Source organism: Pogona vitticeps, chromosome 4 (assembly GCF_051106095.1).
Source record: "Pogona vitticeps strain Pit_001003342236 chromosome 4, PviZW2.1, whole genome shotgun sequence".
Lineage (NCBI taxonomy): Eukaryota > Metazoa > Chordata > Lepidosauria > Squamata > Agamidae > Pogona > Pogona vitticeps.
Genome location: NC_135786.1, coordinates 186,800,167 through 186,826,050, shown reverse-complemented (window position 1 = coordinate 186,826,050; position 25,884 = coordinate 186,800,167). Strand labels below are relative to the sequence as shown.

The window sequence follows — 25,884 nt, the reverse complement described above, 5'->3', positions numbered from 1 at the left end:
AACAGCTTCCCTATGATTTGTAATTTTTAGTTCTTCCAGTTTTGTAATAGGTACAAAGGAAGCAGCAAGTAGTAGAATGTGGAAGAACTTAGATGTGTACCTAATTGACCTTTTCAAAGCCAAATGTTAACATATGTCTGAAAACCAGGGTATTTTCAGAATTAGCCTGGCCTCAATTAAGACCTGCTTTCCCCTCCCCACCCCCTTTGAGTCAGCCATAATTTAGTGCAGTCGTTGCCATACCCTTGTTACTGTTCCAGAATGCAGGAGTGATCAAAAGAAATGGTAAAAAGAATGCACACAAATATGTAGCTCAATAGCTCCTATTGTTGTGGAGTGTTGGTGGCCTTTATGTTGCTTACTGTGGCTGCCAATATATTTTTTTAAAGAAAAAGGCCCATCTGAACTCAGGAATAAAGACAGCTATTTTGGCTAGTAATATTCTTTCTGACTAGCAAAGGAAAAGATTTTGCTAGTCAGCTTGTTCTGTGTCTCATCACATGTTCTGCAGTGAGACACAGAACATGTTCATTCTGCCCTTTACATTATGTAACCATAGAAAACTGGTTCTTCTAATCCAGCCTAGCTATAATATAGCCGCTTTCATCATAATTGCAGAAATTAAGGCCATTCCAAAGTTTGGACATTACTCTTTTCCATATATAGGATCATGATGAATTAATTATGTCCTGTGAAATCAATTCTGACTTATGACAATCCCCAAGAGCGTTTTCTAGCTATAAAGTATCCAGATAGGATTTACCAGTTCCTTATTCTAGTGGTGCTTTAGGATTGTGCAACTTGCTCAAGACCATTTTTAAAGATTCAGGTGTGTAAATCAACATATGGAAGCTATTCCCTAAATTTAAATGTTATTTCAACTGGTTCTTATTTAAACAAAAAAAACCTGAGTCCTGCTGTTCTGGTCAAGGCTGGCTAGCTCAGTTATTTGGAGTACCTTGAGTTGAGAGTTTGATTCATCGCAATACGTCTTGGACAACCTGCACAGTCCTACATTGCTGTGCAGAAGGGGATGGTAAACCTCTTCTGAGTGCGCTATATCTAGGAAGACCCTGGAAATGGTCGTGCAGTTACTTTGTATATTTATATTATTTCTGGTATTTATGAATTGTTTTTTATTTGTATCTCCAATGCACTGAAATTCTATTATCTTGAAACCAATGTAAGTGAGCACACTGAACAAACAAATAAGCAAGCAGACCAAAGTGAAAAGCACTATTCCAGCACCAGTATAATAAATCTTAGACACACACTCAGAAAATCTAAAGAGCAAGGGTAGGTCGCCAGGTGCTCTCTAGATGTTTTGATAATACAATTCCCACACAGTCTTAACTCTTGGCTGGGACTGATGGCCCTTGCAGGTCACCAAGTTGCTTGCCTCTGACTTAGAGTCTAGGAAATTGCTTGTGCTATTTCTGACACCAGAACAATTGTAGTAGCTCTAAAAAGGGGAAGGAATAGCAACACATACAGTTGCTTTTGCTGCTCACCTACCGCAGTGTTGTTTCAGACAGGCTACTGCATATGCACTTGATCTCTTCTTTCAGATTAAGAAGTCAGTGTAGCATTGGGGCAGCAGGTTTGTGAACTGCGCCTGTTTTCATTGAGGATAATTTCATATTTGGGTCACTGCCGATCAAAACATCAGGAATGCAAATCTCATTATCTTCCTGGTTTTAGTACTTAATAATTTGACCCAATATTGAAGCGATGGCACATTGGTCTCGAGCTACAGACTATATCAGTGCAATTGTTTTTTCAGTCTGTTCTGATCAGTTTTTGACAGCCATAGGTAGCACTCATTGCATGCTGTGTTACTTTAAACAATCATAGGACAGTTCTATATTTAAGTGTTTATGGAGGAATGCTTTTTAAAAAAAAATGCTTAAAACATGTTTGACTGATGTACCAGATGCAGTGTTGTTCTTATTAATCAGATAATATATTGGTAATAGATAATAAATAAATAGGCGAACTTGTAGGAATTGTAGATGAAAACTATTTGTATAACGTGCTAGTGACATGCAAAAAGACCTTTTCTAAGATACGGTGAGGGAATTGAACCCTGTACAACAGAGCTGGGAGCTGCATCTTACCTAGCAACTGTTTCTAAGTAGGACAACCTATCACTGCTCCCATGGTGGAAGGAAAGGCGCTTGCAACACTGTTGGGAAGAAAGACTAATGCTAGGCCTGAGATGTAAGAGGGAGGGGGAAGGGCATGGAGGGCTTGCAGCTCAGAGCAAAGAAGGTTTTAGGATCAATTTGGTCGTACTAGGAATGCCTGTAGCTGGGTAAAAAATAAACAAATAAAGGACCTCTGAGGTTGTAGTGGGATAGTAATTAATACAGGGAGAATGGGGGTTGAAACTAGCTCAAGCATTAGAAGTGCCAGAGGCATTTTTATTCAAGACGGTGATTTGAGTTTAAAGCAAAAAATAAACAGAAATTACATAGACTAGACCCTGAATTCTGTCATTCACCGACACATATGGTGCATGCATATTCCTTCCAACTATGAGCCAACGTAGAAACCAAGGATTTGCTTAGCTTCTGGAACATTCTTAAGATAAGGTTTTAACAGTGGCCATAGAGGAAAGCGAAAAGGAAACACACAAATGGAAACCTTAAGATAGGAAGGGAGGAAGGACATTGCTATTAGTTTATTGTCTTGTTCTTTTGTAGGAATTTGCATGCTACAACACAGAATTAAAAAGCCTGCACTCCCTCTGTTTAACTACTGTATATCTGACCTCGCCACATCTCCCACTAATAACATGAAGAACCCTGTAGTAAATTTTCTACTAATCTGTATACATTAACAGTAGACTGACAGCTACTGGAACAGGAGGCCTGGTGGCAGATCTGCTCACCTTTAATCTGCTCTAGATTCTTGTCCTTGTTCAGTTGTTTGTAAAACACATGTACTCCATACACAATGAGGGTAGAATGCTAACCCCTTCTTAATTTTAATCACACAAAAGTGACAGTGAGACAGTGCAGGCTATCTATTTGTGTAGGTTCTCCTTGTGAGCCAGCATTCCTTTTTGCATATTCATTTCTTTTAAGCTTGTGCTTTGGATATTCTGGCTCATGTGGGGAGCCTACACAGATATAGTAGACTCCCACCTCTTCAGATTCTTTCTTTTGTGCATTAGAAGCAATGACAGAGGAGGTGAGGCCACATGCACTTTAACAACACTGAGACATCTCTTATTTAACTAGCTAAAAGCACACATTCTGTATTTTATATTAGTGTTCAAATCTAGTTGTATTCATGCATACTGCTAATTCTTCCTAGTAACCAAATATTGGCTAAAATGCTATTGCTTGGCATAGTCACATTAGAGCAGATCCAACAAATCAATGAGGATTTGGTGAGTCAACTTCTCCATAAGTTCCATTGATTCAAATGGACTTACTCTAATTGCAATTTACTGTACTAAAGAGAATGCAACTAGAGTAGACTGATTTGAATCAGTGGAACTTACGGAGGAATTGATTCACCCCATTAGTTCAGTAGACCTTTCATAATATGTCAGTGTTGAGCAACAAGATTTCAGACATTAAATTACTGCAGATTTGGAGGTGTGACAGGGTTATTCATTTGCAAAGGGATGAAGAACTGTTAAGTAGATGAGTTATATAATTCAGGATTATTATAACCAGATATTAACTGCACTGAGTTCTTTAGCAGAATACTACATATGTAACATATGTAACAAATGACAATATACTTCACTCTTTTAATTCCAACTAGATGAAGGACTAAACCATGAATGCAAGCTGTGCAACCAGACATTTGATTCTCCTGCCAAACTTCAATGTCATCTGATAGAACACAGTTTTGAAGGAATGGGGGGAACCTTCAAATGTCCAGTCTGTTTTACAGGTGAGTATACTGATCAGATTAGCTCATTTCTCAGCTTTGGTCTTAGTTTATTCATGCTCATTTTCCAATGATGTCATTCGTGCCAGATGGTGACTTCAGGTCAGCTTTTGTGTGAATATTAGATTTGTGCTCATTAGCGATATTGATTAGGAATTATTTAAAAAGTCAAAAGGATCGGACATTTGTCTACATGAACTGCATTTCAAAGCATAATATATTTTTATCATACACCTCAAGGTGGGATTCAGATGCCCTGACTGCTCAGAAAATGGTTTTTCTATGGGAGGAGAACTCTTCTGATCTTCTCCCCCCCCCCACACACACTCACACACACCTCTATTTGCTGACACCCTGTGTTGTTCTGGGGTGTGTGTGTCTTCAGCAGCAGTTTTTCACCACAGCAGCTACAGTGGGAAGAACAGATTACTAGTATTTTTTGTTAAGCTATAAAAGCCATTCATTAGTTTCTGAATAGATGGATTTGTTTCCCATCCAGAGTTGCCAGGATCCTGGCAACTGAAGATAATTTTGGTGGCAGGAATATTTCTTACGCTTTCCCTGAACTAAAATAACTCTGCACAAAATAACTCTGTACAGCAGGTAAAAACATTTACCTGACTTTGATTTGGTAAAATTGGCTGCTTCTTCCTGGTGAATCAACGAAATTATAACCCCTAATTTGTGCTTGAGGCTGCTGTGTCTTTGGGTTGTTTTTCCTCACCCCCACTACCCAAAAGAAACTTTTATGTTTCAGGCAGACAATTGGGGGGGAGGGCTATCACAGGGTAAGTGGCAGCCTTTTGGTCTTAGGAGCAGGATGTAAACATTCCAAAACATGCTTCAAGGATGCTTGAGACCACAGCCTTAAGAGGACTGGGATCACCTCTCACAGATGCCATCGATTTTTGGACTCTGGTCTATAGTTTTTCTGCACAGTTTATAAAGGGGTTGATTTTTTTAGTGGTCCAATAAAAGGTATCACCCACTCTTACATTTGTGTGATCTTGGGAACCACACAGCCTTTTCCTTGGTTTTTTTTTTCTGTACACTTTAAAAGCCTTCTGTTCTGTGTTTCTTGGAAGCTGCTCCTCTCTTCACAATATCTTCAAAGCCATCTGCAGTATAGCATTGAGGAGTGAATCTGCTCTTTCGAGGTGGGACATGTACTCATGGTCTTACCAAAAGTATATCCCCTACATAATCTTCTCCAGGAAAAGCTGATGATACAAATTTGGTGAAGAAAACATGCAGCTATCCCTATCTTTTCCCTACATTAGAAGAAACAGCTGGCCTAAGTCCTTTTGCTGCCTGCAACAGAACAGCAAATGGCCCCTGCCTCAAATCAAAGTGCATGCTCAAAGCCTACCAAAACCAAAAAGCCGTGTGTCCCTCACTTTGGTATTAAAAATTCAGTGGCTGAAATCAATAGTAAGTCACAACTATAGTAGGCCCACCGAGTCAGTAGAAATGTGGTGAGTCAACCTCTTCGTAAGTTTTATTGATTCAGTGGGCCTATTCTACCTGTCACTTACTACTATCAGCTAGTTTAATATACTAAATAGTAATTTGTACACTTCAGAGCTGCTGCTTATGAAATGATTGTCTCACTGTCCCTAACAGCCAGGCTGGCCCCGGATAAGACTGAATGGAAGGCCACCACCTGAGAGTGATACAGTTGGAAGGTTTCTGTTTTATATAATTTTCCATGTATAAGATGCCCCCATGTATAAGACGCCCCCACTTTTCTAACCCAAAATTAAGAAATCCAAATGGGGCTTAGCAAGTGTAGGGGGGAAAGGATCAAAGCCCTGCAGGACCACTTTGATCCCTGCTTTCCCCTCAACTTACTTCTGTGTATAAGATGACCCTCAATTTTTAGTCTAAAGATTTTAGACAAAAGTATAGTCTTATACATTGGAAATATACAGTAAATCCTAAGGAAGGAAATATGACATATCTAAATGGCTGAAATAAATAGGTCTAGAAGCTAGAAAAAGTAATACTTCTTTTCACTGCATCATAGGGCAGTGCTATGAGCTGATGGGTCCTTGTGGTTATAGCATACATACTCAGATCTGCAGAAGTGGAAGGGAAAGATATCTTCCACACATGAAGAGACACAGATCTGATTCACTCATGTATAGCCTTGGAATACTCAGCACTCAGTCACTTCTACTGAATACTGACAATTGTTTGTGTGTACAGGTGGAATGAGAAGACCTGTCTATGGTATTTATGGTATACTAGCTTAGCTTAGTAATTCACAACTAGAATAGGCTCATTCAGTTAGTGGGGATTTTGTGAGTCCACTCCTCTATAAATTCCATGTTTTCAGTCAGCTTACTCTAGTTGGGACTTAACAATGCTATGTTACAGGATTTCAGACACCATGTTGTTATTATGCTTTAGCTGTTACCAAATTATAAAGATACATTTCTGAGCATACTTTGAAAAAATGTAATTGAGCACATGTCCCTGGCTTCCATATCCCTGTACTGTTTTTTTCCTCTGTGCACCCACATGCTCTTTTCACTACTCTTAGCCATCTCATACGGCTTCACTACTCTACAACTTGTTGTTGTACCTCATCAAGTCACTTCTGATTTATGGTGCCTCCATGAATTAATGACCTCCAGAACATCTTACCATTAACAGTCCTATTGAGGTCTTGCAAAGAAGACCATGACTTGCTTTCTGGAGCCAAGCCATCATGTTCAGAGTTTCTCTTTTCTTACTACCTTCCACTTTTCTTAGCACTGTTATTGTTTTCTAGTGAGTCTTTTCCTCTCATGATGTGTCCAAGGTACAACAGCCTCAGTTTAGTCCTTTTAGCTCCCTGTGACAGAGTTGATTTACTCTAGAATCCATTTAATGTGTGTACTGGCAGACCATAGCATCCATTAAGTCATTGCAGCTGATTTGTTAAATATTCATCGATCCATATTCGTCAAATTTTAAGTCCCGACAAATACGGCTTGATGAATATTTCTCCGTTTTTATTTGTCCTTCGTAATTAAAACAAAAAACCATTCTGCCTACCGGCTGCCAGTCAGATGATCGGTGGGCCAATAGGCAGCTGCCCCCCCACAGCCACCCACCCCCTTCCTCTCCCTACTTTAGGTCCCACCCCCACCAACACCCCCTTACCGTAATTGTCACTGCTGCTGTGGAGGTCTTCATCAGGCCTCTGTAGCCACGGCGTGTAAAAAGGGAATCTGGCTGCCCTTTGTAAAGATGGCAGCTGCAGCTTCATTTAGCTGCAGCTTCCATCTTTGCAAAGAGCAGCCTGGATTCCTTTAGCCTGCCTTGAGGACTGGATTCCCTTAGCACGGCAGTAGCGGGGGTGGCAGCAGGGGGGCAGGGTGTTTTTTAATAACCCCCCCATGAATCAACGAATAACTTCATTATTTGTCACTTCATGGGGGCAACTTCGTGCTTTGTGAGTCATCAACTTTTGACGACTCACGAAGTGGGACGACTCGCCAAAATGGTGAGTCGTCCCCATCTCTAGTGAGCATGATTTATGACATCCCTTCCATTCCCAGTAGAAATGCAAGTTGCTCTAACTGATTATTACCTTCCTGTGTAGAGTTAAATATATTTTACAGCAGGAGTCTTGTAGCATAGTGGTTAAACTGCTGTACTGCAGCCAAAACTGTGCTCACAACCTGAGGTTCAATCCCAGGTAGCCAGCTCAAGGTTGACTCAGCCTTTTATCCTTCCGAGGTTGGTAAAATGAGTACCCAGCTCACTGGGGGGGGGGGGGGGAATGTGTAGCCTGCATAATTAACTTGTAAACCACCCAGAGAGTGCTTTAAGTGCTATGGGGTGGCACACTTTGTAATGTTCAATTAGTTTTCACTACATAGCTTGCACTAATAGTGACTGAAGCTGAAAATAGTTTAGCTTTCAACAGTTTGCGTAATGACAGTACAGGGGTTTTACACTATATGTATGTATATGGAATGATTTTGCTTTTGCTTCCATAATCATAGGCAGCTGATAAATGGAAGAGGGGCCTCAGTACTAAAATGTGGAGATGAGGCACTCCACTTACCCCTTAATTGAGCTGCCTAGCCCTTAACACAACTTGTGATTCTAAGAACAAAAGTGGGTTAAATTTTAAAACAGTGTACAATATACAGTCTGAAAAGTAACCCTAGTGATGGTTCTCAACATGAACAAGTTATTTGATTAAAAATAATAAGAATCCTTTAATATTTTAGCCAGCAGCTTTGTAAAATATATTAAAAAGTATGTAGATAATTTCTATCCCAATCTATATACGTATATTTTTTTAAAAAAGATAACAGTTTCCTGTTTGCTGATGGGGTAAATAGAGCATATTAATCATAAACAATGATATTGTATGAGTAATATGCTATTAAATTATTTCAATATGTAGAATATTAACAAGAACTGAAAATCACCAATATAACTTTTATATGGAAAATGGAATCCAATCCTTTTTAAGGTAATGAGAAATGTGATTAAAATGCATGATTCACAAGAACACTATTCTAATTCCTCTTTTCTTTTTCTTTGCTGGCATTCAATTAGAATTATTTTAATAATTAGAAGTGGAGTCAAAGTTAAATGCCAGCATCTTTAATAAATCCTTTCCTTGCCTATACAGATTAATATTGTAGATGCAAACGTTTTTAGGTCACAGTGCACCAGGCATCCATCAGAAGTCAGTGCTGCCAACCCAAACACTGCCTCTGGCATATACAATTTAATTATTAATAGAATGTCTCCTAGGTAAACTGTTACACAGTCTTAGGGCCTTGTTTTGTAGTCATTAAAATTGAACATGTTTATATTATTGAAACCCTTGCATTCAATGTGTACTCAGAGTTGATCTTAAAGTACCCAAAGAGAATTTACCTGGAGTTCTGTTTCACATTTATAGACATTGCCCCAATGCAGCTGTGGGATATGATTTTTAACATTTTAATATTAAAAAATTTAAATACAGGACTGTTAGTTAAATGTAACTTTTCATTAAAAAAAGAAAGAAAAATGAAAAGCCTTGGCATCTGTTTTAATCCCAAATTTCTTAGTAGCAAGGTGCTTTTTAAGAAAATGTCTGTTGTGGTTTTTCGTGCAGGGTTGGTTAATTTTGAAATTATTGTGGTAAGAGGAAAATTATCGTGGCAAAAGAGGAAGGATACTTTCCTAAATATTCTAGATTTAAATGTTGTTTTATTATGTTTTACCAGACATGTAAGCATGGCTGTTTTACAAAGAAAAGAAAAGAAAATTAGGACTTCAGTGTGGAGCTGAGCAATCATGGCTGGTGCCTTTTATAGCAACAGTATAATCAGAAATTACAGGGTTCTTGGATAATTGTACCCTTTGCAATTGCTGTGAGTTAATGAGGAAATGCTCACAAGCAAGGCCTCTCGGTGTATGATATAGAATAACGAAAAGTTCATTTTGTTCTTTTTAACGTTTCAGTATTCGTCCAAGCCAACAAGTTGCAGCAACACATTTTTTCGGCCCATGGGCAAGAAGACAAGATCTATGACTGCACACAGTGCCCACAGAAATTCTTCTTCCAAACAGAACTGCAGGTACTCTGTACACTTAAGAGTGATGGAACAGAGGGTGTATATTACTGATGGGACCACTAAATGCACAACAATACCTACATTTACCCACAATGCTTGTTTCTATGAGGTGTGGTGGTCCTTCATAAGGATGGGGTCAAGGGATGGGAAACCAGAAAGAAGAAGGTACATATGTGCACATTTGACAGCCCATATGTGAAACTGTCAAAGTTACTTATTAAGAACGGTCAGGATTGCTATACAGTACTGAAACATCACTCTGTGCTGTAAATTTGAACTGGCCACAGTTTGAAATTTTTCTTTCTCCAGATTAGAGGACACCAAGAATGTTGCAATAAAAACAAAGAATGGCTTAAATGGCATTCAGAGCTAATAATGTTTCTGTAGTGTTCTAAAGTGCATGAAATGCTCACTCCATAGAAGCTCATTTAGGCATATATATACCGGCTTCTGTACAATCTGTAGTTACAGATTGTACAGAAGCCGGTATGCTCTATGTTCTTAAAAACAGTATATTCCTTGGGAATAACTGGCTTTAACCTTTCACTTGTGCACCAGGCTGTTTACCCTAGTATAGTTCTGTGATTTTATTGAATTAGGCCATTCTGCAGTTACAACTTGGCACCTCTATGTATGGATCACTGTTAGATCATTTTGCATGCTACATGGCAAGAGATGCAGATTTGCCTTGTTAGTGGTATATACAGCACAGGGTGTGGCACCAATCCCCACTTCCTGAACAGCACACAACTATGATATGTGGGATTGTAAATATATGTTTACCTGATTCACTTGTTGCATTTTCAGATATAAACTTTATCACCTAAATATGTGAGGTGCAGAGCTATAAAATGCAATGTGTAAAAAAGCAATCCCCACTAACGTCTATTTCAGACTCCTGAAGTCAATCAGAACCCAAAGTGTTCTAGAGTCATAGAACCAGAAGACAGGAATCTTGTTCCTATCTAGAAAGAAAGACCAGGAGAGGTTTTTTTAGAATTTCAGTTTTTTAAAATTGAACCATGCAGTCATTCTGTTCATGCAAATAGAGATTGTTAAAATTTGAATATTGCTCACAAAAATCTTGATCTTTTCTGGCTGTCCTTCCCTTGAATATAGAAGAAGAGTTTATCTTTTTTTTTAAAGTATAACTGTTGAGTTCTCAGTACAGGACTACAACTCACATACATCCATATCTATGGAACCGATATCCACAGTTTTACTTTCCCAGAATTTACCACAGCCTATATACAACATGCAGGAGCGGCCCCTTGCAGCCTTTGTCCCTCCTGCTTGTATGTTATGTGTATACAGTATATACATAGGGTTCATGGATCCATAATTTCAGGTATCCACAGTAGAATGTGGAACCAATCCCCCATGGATATAGGGGTCCTTCTGTATTCATTTGTAAACCACATTTTGTTTTTGCCAGGGCAGGGCAGATCTCCCAAGAAGAACAGAAAAAGAAAATGCCCAAAGTGTCTTATCTGAAGTTAAAAGAATTTATTTTGAAAAGCTATCTAAATGTGCTAGCAGTTAGCAATCATGAATCTGCTTGGAAGTGTTTCCTACACAAGTTAAAAATTAAAGAACTTACCAAGCTATATATCTTTAGAAAAGGACTTGTGTAATGATACAACCTTAAAAAAAAGAAGTGACTTACCAGTTTGTATGTTATATGTTCATGAATCAAAATGTGCATGGCATAGCCACATATGAGTACACATGAGAATCTGAGCTCCTATAATGTGTGTTTTTAAAAAAAACACCTGTCAGGCTCTTTTTCCTCTGGAAATAGAAACAATAGTCTTCCCCTAGTAAACACAAACACTGATTCTCTGTGCAAAACATTACTGTTTATATTTTGTATAGTACCATTCCTTCCCTACAAGCAGCGAAAGCTTAGACTGTTGTCAAAATCAACTTAGTGCTCTTGCAAAGTACAAGTAAAGGCTTATACCTTTCTCAAATGGGTTTTCAATTACAGTCTGAGATAGGCTGTAATTCTTTATGAAAGGTTTTTCAAAACGTTTCCTAGCTGGTAATTTATCATTACTTAATTATTACAATCAGATTTTTATACAACCTACAGTATATGGTGTTTCCCAACTTACAGCTAATTGATTACTATCCCAGCCTCCTCCCCAAAAGAGAGAACATCACAGAACTTTAGAAACTGAGAGAAGGTTTTAAACATGGTTACTATTACAGCTGTTTATGATACTGCTGTTGTTGTTGCTGTTGTTGATATTAATATTACATTTCTCTCCCACTCTTCCCCATGGGTGCCCACAATGGCTAACAATCTACTCTGAAAACAGTTTAAGTCCCAAATTATAAATATCTATTACAAATGCCTGACAGTGTACAATAAAAACGATGTAAATAAACATCTGGAAACAGATTGTGGTATAAAAAAAGCAAATTATATAAGGAAATGCTGGAACATTTTGATGTATATAACTTAAATAAAAGAAGCATGATGAAAAGTATGTTGATAGTTTTCAAGCTATTAAGTATCTGAATGCATCTGATATTGAATGTTGAATAAATAAAACATTAGAAGAGGGAGGATATTTGTTGATCCTTTACTGTGAGGATATCTAATCTTTAATGTGATCTGGTCTTAGAGCTGCAGAGCCACAAGGGGCCCTATGGCTCCCTGAGCCCCACTCCACCCCCACAGTCTGCCCCGCACCCCTTTCCTACTGCCCCCATTGCCTCCTTACCTTCTCCTGCTGCTGCCACCGCTGTTGCTGCCACCGTCTCCACTACTGTTCCGGCAGCCTAGTCTTCCATCTCTGCCTATGGGGACGAATTAAAAAGAGGTAAATATTCGTCCCTTTGTATTTGTTGGGGTCTCTGGAATTGATTAATACAAAGGGAGGAATATTGGATGAATCAGCAATTGTCTATAAACATCATGATTCTTTTTTTTATTCCTCCACATGTCTATCACCGAGCTTTCCAGCGGTATGACATGTAATATTGGGAGAAAGACAGCCTACAAATAACACTAAATAAATAAATAAAATCTTTAAATTTGGGGGAAATGAGAAACTTAGAGAAAGTAAGAACAATTCAGGAATACACCAAGCTATTTAGGAACGCTACATCGCCTTTCTTAGATGTTTTCAAGTGAAGTCCAAATATACTGTCTAAGGCGATGCAGCTAGAGATGTATGAAGATACATTGTTTTATGATATATATGGTTGCACTAGAGGATGCAATGGGTCTCTCTAAACTCAGTGATTGTATACCAGTATTACCAAAGGGGGGGTAACTCCCTTGTTATTAAAACCACAACATCAGAAAGCATTTTTCATGATAGTCTTGCAGCTGTTTTCATACCTGTCGTGGCAACTCAAATTGATTCATGCTAAAGATCTGTTGAAGCAAATCTTTCTCAGGTTTATCACCCTACACTTTGTAAAGGTTGCAGCTAACCTGAGTGTGTTGTGGGTCAGCCAGAAGGTTATCTATTTGAACTGACATTGCTAGTTCTCATTCTGCTCTAATGATACTATTACTCAAGCTATTGAGTTGCCACTCCTTGGGGCAGGGGTCACTTGCATTTAATTTCTAGACATTGGCTACCAGGGAGCTTCCAATCAAGTCGCTAAGAGAAAAGTGGTGGACATGGAGCTAGCAGTACTATCCTCAGTGATATGTCTATGATGATTCATAAGTAACATAAAGGGAGGAAACATTCTACACTTCCAGCTCCAAATGATCAATTTAAATTTTCAAGGATGTCTTCAGAAGACAAAATAGCTAAGGAATGTTTTTTAGAATGAAGTAAAGGATTAGATTTGACATTTCTAGATCCCTAGAGTCAACAAGAGAAGGGGGAACAGCCACTGCTTTTCAGACCCTGAAGGCTAGCTCTGATTATGCATCCAGTAAAGAATATCTTATTTGTTCTTCTGTGAAAGGAAATCTACCTGAAATCCAATTAAGATCAGTCAGCTTTAAGCCAACATCTTCATATATAATAACCTAATTTTTCAGATGTCCTGAATACAAGCAGTCATTATGTAGAAGAGAGCAGCACAGCTTTATTTAGCAGGTGTGAAAATCCAGACATAAGTACTTACATTTAAGAACCACCAGAGTAAGTGGAATTTGAATCAAAGTGTCCTGTCTATCAGGAAGGCACAGATAGCCACTGTTTCCACTAAAGTTTGAACATATCACTTAACTCTTACCATTTTGGTCAGCCACTTACAGACAAACATGGTTCAGTGTTAAGGATTATTCTAAGACAGGAGGAACTCTCGCTTGGCAGCAATAGATCAGTGGCAGGGCTTAATTTCACCAAAGCTCAGAGAATCTTTTTCTCATCTCGAATTAACCACAGCCTATTCTCTTCTGATGAATTCCTGGTAGGCTTGAGCCCTGGAAGTATCACTCATGGGATAGGACTTTCCAGGTACCTATTGATGCTGTTTTTCAGATGAAACAAAAGTAAGAAAATGGAATAATGTGACATTTGATCTATTTCCTCCTCTTATTTAACTGGTGGTGAATTTTTTTTTGTTTTGTGTTTGTAATTTGCTCTTGAACCCATTTTGAGGGGGGGGTGTTATAAGCAAGTTAATTTTCATTCTCTTTGTGTTCCAATCACATCTAAAAGAAATCTTCTACATCTTCTGGTACAGGGAAGATCTGTATCAGATCCTCACAGGAAAGGAATGGAAAAGTGCTATTTTGGATATGACAGTAAAACATGTGGGGGGGGGGACAGGAAATGCATATCAGCCGTGCTTCCTATTCTATGGGCCCTTCTCATTCAAAAGAATACAAAGTTCTAACAAAATATATTGTGCTAAATCCAGTTATTCATGACAGCTAGAGTAGACCCATTGAATGGATATGGTTTGTTAGATCAACATTTTTGTATGTCCCTTTGATTCAGTAGGGCTGCTCTAGTCAAATAATGGGATTTAGCTCATTTCTCTCTTATCAAAGCAGAAAAAGGACTTACTGTCACAAGAGTTAAAATTGCTTTTTATTTCCCGAGAAAAGAATCAAGAGAAATAGGAACCTTTTAGCTATGCAAGTTACACACAGTGCTGCTGAAGATGCGTATGCACGTTTGTATGGAAAGTGTCAGGAATACATCTATATTTGTCTTAGCTGCTTTCTCTACTTCTTGTAGTAAACTATAGCTACTTGGTCGTTAGATAAGTATGTGGGGTCCCCATGCAATGAAGTGACCACTGTGTCATAACTTTCAATATATAAAAGTGGCTTTGTGAAAGAAGGGAGGTTGTTTTGTCCATGTAGCCTCCCCATATGCGACAGAATCCAATAAGTTATGGAATAATGGAGGATAGCACACTTCCCTCGTTGTAGGAAGGCTTTGTATGCTAAAGTAATACCTACATAGGGCTTATAAAATTGAGGACTACAAGCAGCATGGTTTGAAACTTCCTCAGACCTGCCACTTTCTGCTCATAACCAGTTCCCCAACCCTGTTTCTTCCAGCACTTATTTGAGGAGGAAAAATACCTATCAAATGAGAGTGCTAAGAGGGAAGCTTTGAGGAGTGGAAAGGTTTTTCGTTTTGCAACAACAAACTCTGATGCTCTGGACCCACTGACTTTTTGGGGTGTTGCTGGTGTCTATGTTTAAGTAAACAGGTCTGTCATCCTCATACCTGTCACATCTATTTGTATAATACGTTGGTGAACAGCTGTGTCTTTGCGTTTCTCACTTTCTAGGGCAGATAGAGATACATGGAGAATAAGCAATTGATAAAGCACTATAACAAAACTACCTACACACAGAAATAAAATTTTTGTTGCTATTTATTTATTTACTTAAGTATTTAATATCTGCTTTTCTTCCCATGGAGAGAAATGTTAAAACAACAGAACAGTTATAATTAAATACACCATAAGATAAAAACAATTACACACATATCAATATTAAAAACTACCATTAAAGGAATTTTAAGACATTTTAAATAAATCCCTGAATTCAGTGAAAGCAGCATTCCTAAAAACTGCTCTTGTCCAAATCCCATAAAAGCCTGCCTGAAAAAAAGAAATTATTTGCCTGCTATCAGAAGGCAAGAGAGAGGAGAGCCAAAGAACTTGTCTTGTTTCCTCACCAGAAAAGCCTTTGGGCTTGGTGGACCCATGACAAGGGCCTCCCTAGATCTTAAAAGGCATATAGATTGATATGATCCTTCAGATATACAGAATTTTTTCCCTATACACAAAATAATAAATAATAGTACTACTGTAAAATGGGTTTTGTATGTAGCCTTTTAATGTCATCTGCCATCAAAAATTATTTTGATACATGAAGGCCTTCATTTGGTAATATGTGATCTCTGTGTGAGCAGAAATACCATTTTGAAAACTAAATGTTGGGAATGTTTTGTGCAAATGACTCATTCTTCAAGGGAAAAGGGGGGGGGAACTCCTTCATATACAGTACAGGGTTTTGGAGACCTGAAGTAAGAATATCTTGAGTCCCTGTTTACATAAAGGTGAAATGGCCAAGGACAGTTGAAGAGTAATCATGATATTATCCCAGAGGGATGCCAGAAAACATCTGTACACAAAAGAGAGTGCCTGTTTTCTTGGCAGACTGTCTCTTCAAACAGTTAACTTAGCTCATATTTTGGTATTAGAAAATATTTGACATAAATGTTTAAGGAGAAATAAAGACCCATGTCTTGAAAATTGTGCTACGCCATGTTGTTTTAGATCCGTGTGTGTGTGTGTGTGTGTGTGTGTGTGTGTGTATGCGTGCGTGTGTGTGTGTGTGTGTGTGTGTGTGTGTGTGTGTGTGAGAGAGAGAGAGAGAGAGAGAGAATATGTGTATGCCTAAGGGGGAAAATACTTGGAATTCCATCCAATGTTCCTTATCTCCTTTAGGAATGAAAGGATTTTATAGCCATATTAGTCTTTCATAAGGTAATTCTTCTCTGAAAAAGAAACTTCCTGGTCTGGAGTACGTGAACCCAACCTTCTTTGATTGGCCTGTTCAAATGTAATCACTCCCAGTGGGTAGGTGGTTCATTAGGCCATGAATATTTATAGTCTCTTGTAAAATCCACTAGGTCTGATGTGCCACAGCCACATTCTCATTGTACCAAGGAGTATGCAAAATGCATAAATAACATGGAAATGTCTTCTGTGAGTTTCTTTTTTCAGAGAAATACTTGTAATCACAAGTAGACTAACCTATTTTTTCCCTTCCAAAGCTCTAGCGTAACACAGTTTCACTGGGTTTCATCGTGCATCTTTAAAACATCAGTTTGAGATCTTATGTTATGTTTAACTCCAACGTGTAGGACAATTTCAATGTGCATAGATGCTAAGAAGTATAGTTTGCCTTCTGTTCCATGGCATTTTATTGCTGGGTGGAGTTTCATTTCATTGGCTTATTTGCTTTTAGGTACTTTTTAAAAATGCTTGCTGTTTATGTTATTTGTACAAGAGTCTTAAATCATTGCTTTTCTAATATCATTTGTAAGGTCTGTACTGCCTGTTGCTAGCTGTGAAGGCCAATATGGCATGTTTGGAGTACTTCCACATTATTTTATGACTAATCATATTTATACCCTATCTTTCTTCCAGAGATTTCAGGGTGACATATGTAGAACTTTCCCTTCACTTTTTTATCTGCACAACAACTGTGAGCCTGAACAATTGGCCCAGGGTTGTCTGTCAAATGATCTCAGGGGCTAAAAACATGCTGGCTATTTACACGTGTGCAAGAGCAGTTGCAGAACTCAGTTGCATGCCTGATTATATGCCACATCACACACCTGGCACACCTTGTCAGTCAGCTGCAACAACTTCTGTGGTTCCATTTGCCCATCCATAAATATCCAATAGGATTTGGGCCTTGACATTTCTAGGGCATTGGTGGAATTTTAGCCTGTAAACTAACATTAACAGCAACAAACTGTTAAGCTGACAAAGGATTTTGTTTCACCTTAAAGACTGACGAGGAAGGTTACATAAGCACATATCAAACAAAACTGCTTATTCCTTGTTGCCACAAGATTCTTTGTTCTTTTTATGATGAAGGATACATTTAATTTAATAGGCATAATTTAAATGTTAACCTAGTAGTATCTTGTGTGTTTATAATTATGTCAAATGAACTGGTGAGACAGATTGTCCAACTCATGTGGAAAAGGCACCTTTTTAATAACTTAAAAATACTGCAGTTGGTATGTTTTTGTAGTACAGCAGTGCCTCGACTTACAAACTTAATCCGTCCCAGTAGATGTTTGTAAGTCGAAAAGTTTGTAAGTCGAACCGGCATTTCCCATGGGAATGCATTGAAAACCTAATCCATTCCGGCTGTTTTTTGTTTGTATGTAGAGGCGCCATTTGTAAGTCGAAATCAGTTAATCCATCCTCTGCCACTAGGGCGAGAATTAAAAAAAAAACACTAAGATGATTTAGGTTAAAAAAAGGTCAGGAAAGGAAGGAGGGAGGGAACGAACACCTTTTGAACAAAACACCTTTCCTTCTCATTAGCACACAATGAGGTTTCTTTATATATCCCCACCCATCAGAATCAATGCACTCACTCTCCCATTCATGTGCATGAATTAAACACTTCCTGCATTCACATGGAATGTGCAACAATGCCCCAAGTTGCCCTTGATATTTCAGAATTGCTGCTGGCATTTGGAATCAGAGCAAAACTGCAGATTTCACTTAGTGCAAACCTATGGAAAATTTTTAAGGAATTTCAATAATTTCTTTGTTGGGCCTTCCAAGAACTTTCAAGTTACTTTTTTTATACTGCAATGCCTAGAATGCTCCAGCTAGTGTGGCTCATCTCAGAATAGTAAGAAAATCCTGTCAATGTGGCAAATGTGCCCTGCAGCAAAAACAGTACCACCAGTGTTGACTGACATTACACAGAATACACTTACCATAGTCTCCTCCTTCACAAAAGGCAGAGCTAGAAGAAATCAAATATTTTTCACTTTTAAAGTTATGTTTGGTATCCCTTGGTCTTGGCTGAGGATGGAGCTGACTCTGACCTAATTTTGAAGTTGCTACAGGGTTCCCCTTTTGTTTTGACAATTTTAATAATTCTGGTCACCCAGAATTCCTTGCGCTTTTTCTTGTAGGGCTTATGCTGTACTTTTTATACCTAATGGCTTCACAGACCTACATATGGTTGGAAAGCAGGCATTTTTATCCTATTAATGGTTATTTTAATTGCTCATAACAATGTAGGATCATGTTTTACCCTTGAAAGCAATTTACATTCTATTTTACGTCTTGTGGGTAGACGTAACTATGGAATGTTCCCTTTGCAAAGTTGGAACACTCTGTCCTATGGCAAGTGATGTTTTGTAATAGAATAGCAGAAATCAGTAATTAAAACAACATGTTTTCCAGATTCCTTCCACATCCTTACCTAATGGATTAAAAAAAAAGTTGTAGACCATATTTATAATGGCGTACAGGAGAAAACTCGCATACAGGAGGGAGGTTGATAATCAGAGTAATTTTCTTCAGGTTTTTTTTTCAAGACTTTCACACACCTCTGCCTAAAGTCAAAATTTTTAAAAATGCATAAATGTTAAAGAATCTCTAGTGGAATCGTTAAATCTCATGTTTGAACTTTTATATACCTTGGTAGCTGGTTAATCTAGCTAGACAGTTTCAGATATTTTAAAATTAGGAGTGAACTTCACAAAGCATGAAGTGCAACCCACCAGAAAATGTATGTTACTAAAAGTTTTGCTGGAAAGCATTTACTATATTTTCAGTCTTCCATTTGCTCAATGGGCCTTTTCCTTTATCCCCTTCTATGGCACACTCCAGTGTTTTTGGCCAGGTTACTGGATTTCAGTTGCTCTAGACAGATTGTAAATTTAGTGCAGAATTATACACCACACAGTGTGGCTCCAGGATATTTTAGACGTTGCTACAATTTGCCTGTTATGCTCAGAGCCTCTCTATAGGAGACAGACATGTCATCAACCCTGTACCATATACCACCTAAGCCTCCACTAAAGCCTTGTATGCTAAATTAGAAGAGTGTTCAGACCACACAGAACCAGTACAGTAGCTATTTGCCAGAAACCTATACCTATTCTTGACAAGGAATCTACATGTCATGCAAATTAGCTAGCTCTTAACAAATGTGAATTATGCCTTTGCTCATGTAGAGTGATTGAACAATAGTGGGTTGATGAGCCTTTTCATTCTTGAAACAGCATTACAAAGATAACATGTTGAAAAATACTGTAATTTAGATAATCTGGGATGAAAGAGCCTGATTAACACTGAAATCAAATGCTTCTGTAAGTATGCATTCTGTAAGTAAGTATGTACTGGGAGAATAATAAATCTGCCCGATTTGTAATTCCTTAAAAACCGTGATAATATGAACAGAAGGGTGATTAGTTTTCTTTAATCTTAATTGGATGATTCTGAAAATAATGATACAGGGTGTGGTATTTATTCTGGACTAATTAATTTGGAATAGATATCTTCTGTATACAGCCTTAGCCTTGGGAGTATTCTAAATATGCATAGCAAAACAAGATCAGTTGGGTGAAATTGAGCTTTCAAGTTGTATTTGTATAATTTTTCTAGTAGATCAGTAACGCTTTGTGAATTGACCACTGTTTATTTCTTGCCAATCCAGTCTACCGTGATAGGTGATTTTTCTTACACCAAGCATAAAACACTGTTTCTTCATTCTAGAACTTGTTCCTGCCCCTTCTGTTTCCCTGTTGTTCACTATGAGCTGACCTTACATTATGTTTCATTTGAACCAAAGTTGACAACAGATGGTCCCCCTCTGAGACTGCCATCAGTATGACTTTTGAAGCATTCAGGATTGGTTTATTTGAAGAGTTCTCCTTCCATCTCCCCCACCAGTCCTAGCTTCTTCTTGGTTAATTCTGGCTCCTCCCTTTATGGCAGCTTTTCCATGTAAGAGTGTTATGTTCAATGCAGGACCAAACCGAACATTTCAGTGCTAAGATCCATGTGACACTTGACTTACATACAAAGCAGAGGGTATATTTCAAATACATAAGCATATGAAAGAGAGAATTCCTCACAGTCTGGATGTTTACCATTTAGAGCTTATAGGCTGAAAGTTATGTCTGTCATATCAACGCTACTACTGTACCTTAGGCAGCAAATGTATTTTACTGACCCTGAGTGAATTACTGTAGTTAGTCACACAAGAATCGGCAGAGAGAAAGGTGGAAATTGCACCTTGTTTAGGCAGCTCTACTGTAGCCAGGTTTGCAGTGGGCATGGCTACAGCAGAGCTGGCTACGAATTTCCTCCTTTCTGCTTACTGCCACCTTGCTGCTTTTCTCCCCCCCCCCGCCCGCCTTTTTCTTGTTGTCTCTTGTGTGCTCTAGCTCAGTGGTTCTTAACCTTTGTTACTCGGATGTTTTTGAACTGCAACTCCTAGAAACCCCAGCCAGCACAGTTGGTGGTGAAGGCTTCTGGGAGGTGCAGCCCAAGACTCCTGAGTAACCCAAGGTTAAGAACCAGTGCCCAGCAGTGCATCCACGAAGCCTTTTTTTAAAATAATGTGGAGACAGGAAGGTGCATGACTGAGGAGAATTGACACCACCTCCCATGAGTGCGCCTTTGCATTGTTCACTTTGAACAAAGAAGCTAAGAGAGATACCTTCTCCACCCATTGAATCAGATTAAGAGATCACCCCATCTAAACTGATGTGAATGCGTTAGATTTTATTTAAAATTAGAAGCTCCAGTAGTGGAGGAAGAAGTTTATTCACCTGACTTTTATGTCATCTAGTAAATGGAAAATAATATGGATCTGATCATCCCAATCCTGGAGCATTTCATGTATTATGTCAATTTAGATACAGACTGAGTGAGGTCTTTCAGGGATCTTACTGTTTCAGTACCTCACTTATGTTTTTAAGTCCCCACTTTCTGGTGACACAACATCCGTTTTCACATGCTACCTACTCGAACCATCAGAAATGCTAAAAAGGTGTTGGGTATGTGGAACACCCAGTGTGGTGAAGTGGGTAAAATGATGATCTAGTACTCTGGAGACTAGGGTTCAAATCCCTGCTCAGCCATGGAAACTCACTGGGAGAGTGGAACTACTAAAACCACTCCTTAAATATCTCACTTACCCTGAAAGCCCTATTAGAGACACTAGGAGTCATTTCTGACTTGCATCCCATAAGAACAATAACATGTGGGACACAGATAAACTCCACCCCCTTGCCCCCACAATCCAGATGTCTATTGGACTTAGTACTAAAAAGGTAAATGTTTGATATGGAGCCTGTAAGTGCATTTCGCTGAATGCTCTTACAGAGTTCCCATGTGGGAAACCTTGAAATACAGAAATTCTGAGATTAGGCAATGCTCCTAATCACAGAATTTCAGTAAGCTCATTCAGCCAAGAGCTGTTACATCCTCTGCTTCAGACCTTTTTATTTGCCATGCAGTAGTCAGAAGGACTTGCTGGAGAAGGGATGTGGTACAGGATTTATGTAGTTGCCTCCATTCTCATCATCTGTTTTTAGCCCTCTCTGTGGTTTCAGGCATCGCGCCCAAATATACCAGAGGAAAGTGTTGGAAATGCATTCTCAGAAGCAATGTAGGCTTTCACCTTCCTGCCGCCTTCTGTTAACCCTTGCAAGTAGACAACGTTTCTCAGACACCATGCACATTTCAGAGTCATTTTACACTGGCCAGGTTGGCTGGGGAATTTGGGGAGTTATAGTCCAAACAAATAACATTTCAGTGTTCTGGAATATTTCACAAGTAGACAACTGTATCTCCCTGGGTTCCAGAAATAATGGTAGAAAAGCAGTTTCTCATGTCTTTTGCCAAGGCAGACCTCTTTAAGAGTTTGTGTTATAAAGTTTATAAAGCACCATTACCAAACCAAGGATGAATCTGAGGTGGTAGGGAAAGAGGAAGAGTCTTGGTTTGGAGGGGGAGGAGCAATTTAAGGACAATTCATTATCAATCCCATAACCTAAAGAAAAAGGGGGGAATCGTGTAGCACGTTGATGCATTGTTCCATATATGAGTTGTTCAGATCGTATTTTCAGAGGAAGACTGCTGTATATCTGGAGGAAAGATAGACTGCATGCTATTGACAGAGTTTGCTAGAACAAGATTCTTTCTGGAGCTGAACCTGTATTTTAAGAGGAATTCACATTTGTATCTTTTATTGTGATATTTAGTCACAAGTTTGCTGTTAGTTACAGTCTCTGCCCTGCAGCTATGAAGGAGTAAGACTCCATTGTTGGAAAGAGAGTGGTGCTCTGTGTAAAAACCTGAGAGGTGGTAGGCAAGATAAATGGAGCTTAAAAGCAGTGCTTGCGGTGCTGTCATTTAGAACAGGGAACACTGAAGCTTTAAACGAAAGTGAAAGGCAGGATAAACGCCCCCTTTAACAGTGGTGGAATTCTTAAACTGCCTACAACAACAAATCTTCTCCATTGATGACTTCGCTGAGGGCAAGACAATTTGGCAGAGGATTGCACTCCCTTGGGTTGAGATGAGCAGTCTTTCTCTGTTTTTAAATGTAAATACATTTTTTGAAAAACGGTATGGCTAGTATTGCACGAAATAGCATGGCACAAAAATTCTGGAACAAAGAAAAGTTGTCTTGACTATATTCTCAGACCATTTTATTCATCACTTTTAAAACCAACATTTTTGCTTCTGCATTTAATTCAAATATTCAAGTAAAGGGCCGCAGGTGGCACCAACACTTTGCATCTTGAGCTCTTTCTTTGCCATCACTGTTCCCGTCCTGCTTTATACCACACTTGCTGTACAGTCCTATCAGTATGCACTCAGAAGCAAGCACCACTGTGTCTGTGGAACATATCCCTGGGCTACTGGGATAGGATTGCAGTATTATTCATTTAGGCATTAATTATGTTTATGTCCTGGTCTTTTGGGTTTTTTAAATTTAACATGCACAACAGAGTCAAGGTCTTCCAATAGTTGAAAGTTATCAGCAACTTACCTTTGCTTTGGTGTATGCCCACTATTCTTGTAACTCATGAACTATGTTGAACCTTAGAAATAGTATCTGTAAATAGTACAGTGATCATTGTACTTCAGTGAGATCTCTCTGTTGGCCAATGCCCCATTCAGTGGCAGAGATTAGCATAATAGCTGATTCAGCACTGGTTCTTTGCTGTCTTGGGTTATATATTTTTCCCTAGCACAGCCAGTACTGTCCAAGGCAAAAAAAGGGTGGAGGGGGAAGCAGCTGGGCTTACTACATAAGGCTCTTCCAAGAAAAAGATTTTAAGTTTGAAATTTGTTTTGTGAGATACGCTTTTGATTCCACTATAACTTTTAAGATGGACCCCCTATTTTGTTGTTGTTATTTTGTTATCTTTTACTGTGGAATCCTTGCATTTTAAAAAAGTATTTGACTTGCTTGCATTTATCTCTGGATATTGGCACATATATTCTATGTACATAGAAGCAGTACAAAGAAGCAAGTACTTTGTAATAAGTGAAAATTCACCTTCAGGATAATCTGATGACAGGGTATTATGGTATCAGGATAGATGACGCAAAATACAAACCAATACGATCTCCACACAAAACAACAGCTTCAGAAATGGGTTTACTGTATCTCTTTTACTAGATTCTACATTTGTAGCAGAATTATTCCATCAAACACAAATTCAAATTTGTTCAAATACATCTCTTGTCTTAGATAGGTAGTTATTGTCTCTGCAGATGTATGCTGTACCATACAGAGAAATGCTGGAGCATTAAATATTAGCGGTGCATTTTGCTTTGCTTTGAGTTTGTCAAGGTGAAAGGTGATTGTGCAGGAAAATGGAACAGTATATTTGCTGTGAGACAGGCAGTAAGAATTCACTCCCATGCTCAGTTATAATTCATGATTGTACTGGTGGGAAGTCCTTATCCCTCTGTGGAGTTAATGCATCTCTACTGTAGCCTGCTGAGAGCACCCAGCATCCCCTCCCACCATCTGTGCATTCACTTGCGTGCCTTCGCTGTCTCCCTTTACTGTGACATCTCTTGGTGTTAAAAAACTGTCAGACTACGTCTTCCTGCTCGAAGTGGCTTGATGATGTGTATTAATGTTAAATTGTTGTCTATATAGAAAGAGAGCTGGAGGAAAGATTTATGGCAGGCGTCTTCTACAAAATATTTTGTTGAGGAGGATTTGTGCCTACTATAAACTCATTCCCAGACTGATCTAGGGAGTCTGTAATTTGCTTTTCTTTGGTGATGGAAGCTCTGTATGAGAAGGGTGATGAACTGAACAGTTTTTGTCACTTTTTTGAATCTTTTGCTTGCACAATGGTTTGTTATTTCTTTAAACATTTTGAACTAGCATTTGCCTGAAATGCAGCAAACTTAACAGGATTTACCCACCTATTGGCTACATTGAGCAGGCAATTGTTTTGGCTTTCTCCATATTTACCACCTCCCTCTACTGAGGCAGCCTCAGAGGCAGAGGCTGGATTGACTCCATGTTTCCTAAGGCATGAAAATCACATGACCAGAGACTATAAGCAAGCAAAGTCGTCTCTAAAATAGACACCATACAAAGATTTTTATAGGGTGAATGTGCTGCCTGAGGAGAAGTGAGCTGTGACAAAAGCCTTGATTGAGGTCAGAATTGGACCACAGAGATTTGCAATGGCACTCTTTTTACCATGAGCCATTCCTACTGCTCTACGTTCTGTGTGTACTGTAAGATGTAAATATATATACATTACATCAGTGCAACAAGATTTATGTATCGATTTCATTTCTTGTGTTATGTTGCAGTTTGTTGTTATCTTAAAACAACATGTATGTACATTTATGTTATGGCTTTCAGTTTCTTTCAAGAAGGCTCAGACCCCCAGAGGCAAGGTGAAACTTCAGGCATTAAAACAGTAATAGCCTCTCACTATTTAAAATCTTAAATAATCTTTTCCAACCTTCGTATGAGCCCCCACATCATTTCTGTGTTGTTTTTATAGTACAAAGGAAAGATAAATCATCTGTTGCACAGGGCATCTTTCATCAAGGAAATTCTTCTGTTTCAGTATTAAAGCCTTTTGCTAGTATTCAGACCACAGTATATTCCTTCTTTACCTAAGTACCTCATATATTGTGACATGGAGACCTGTTTGTAATATAGCTGTACAAGAATCTCACCATCTATTGGATGTTATGTCAGTGGTGGTACCTAACTCCAGCATGCTATGGCCATGCCATTTTGTAAATTATTTTTTTCCTTTGATAAGGAGTGGGGCATCCAGTATCTTTTCAAGAGTTATATTGTATATTCTTGTGCCCTTGGAGCACTCCACTCAACTACAGGTTATTTGCTTGTTTTTAAACAGAGAACTGATTTTTGTTACGTTCTCCTGCTCTC

At 38.6% G+C, this 25,884-nt stretch overlaps 1 protein-coding gene across 18 annotated transcripts in view; it reads left to right on the top strand.

The window, feature by feature from the left end:
* Nucleotides 1-25,884, top strand: part of ZNF521 (zinc finger protein 521) — a 366,934-nt gene that overhangs the window by 311,264 nt on the left and 29,786 nt on the right. For all 18 annotated transcript variants that reach the window (XM_072998868.2, XM_072998870.2, XM_072998867.2 and 15 more), the window contains 2 exons: nucleotides 3,781-3,912; nucleotides 9,373-9,488. In XM_072998868.2, coding sequence (XP_072854969.1) covers nucleotides 3,781-3,912; nucleotides 9,373-9,488 — 248 coding nt within the window. The remainder of the gene's footprint in view (nucleotides 1-3,780; nucleotides 3,913-9,372; nucleotides 9,489-25,884) is intronic.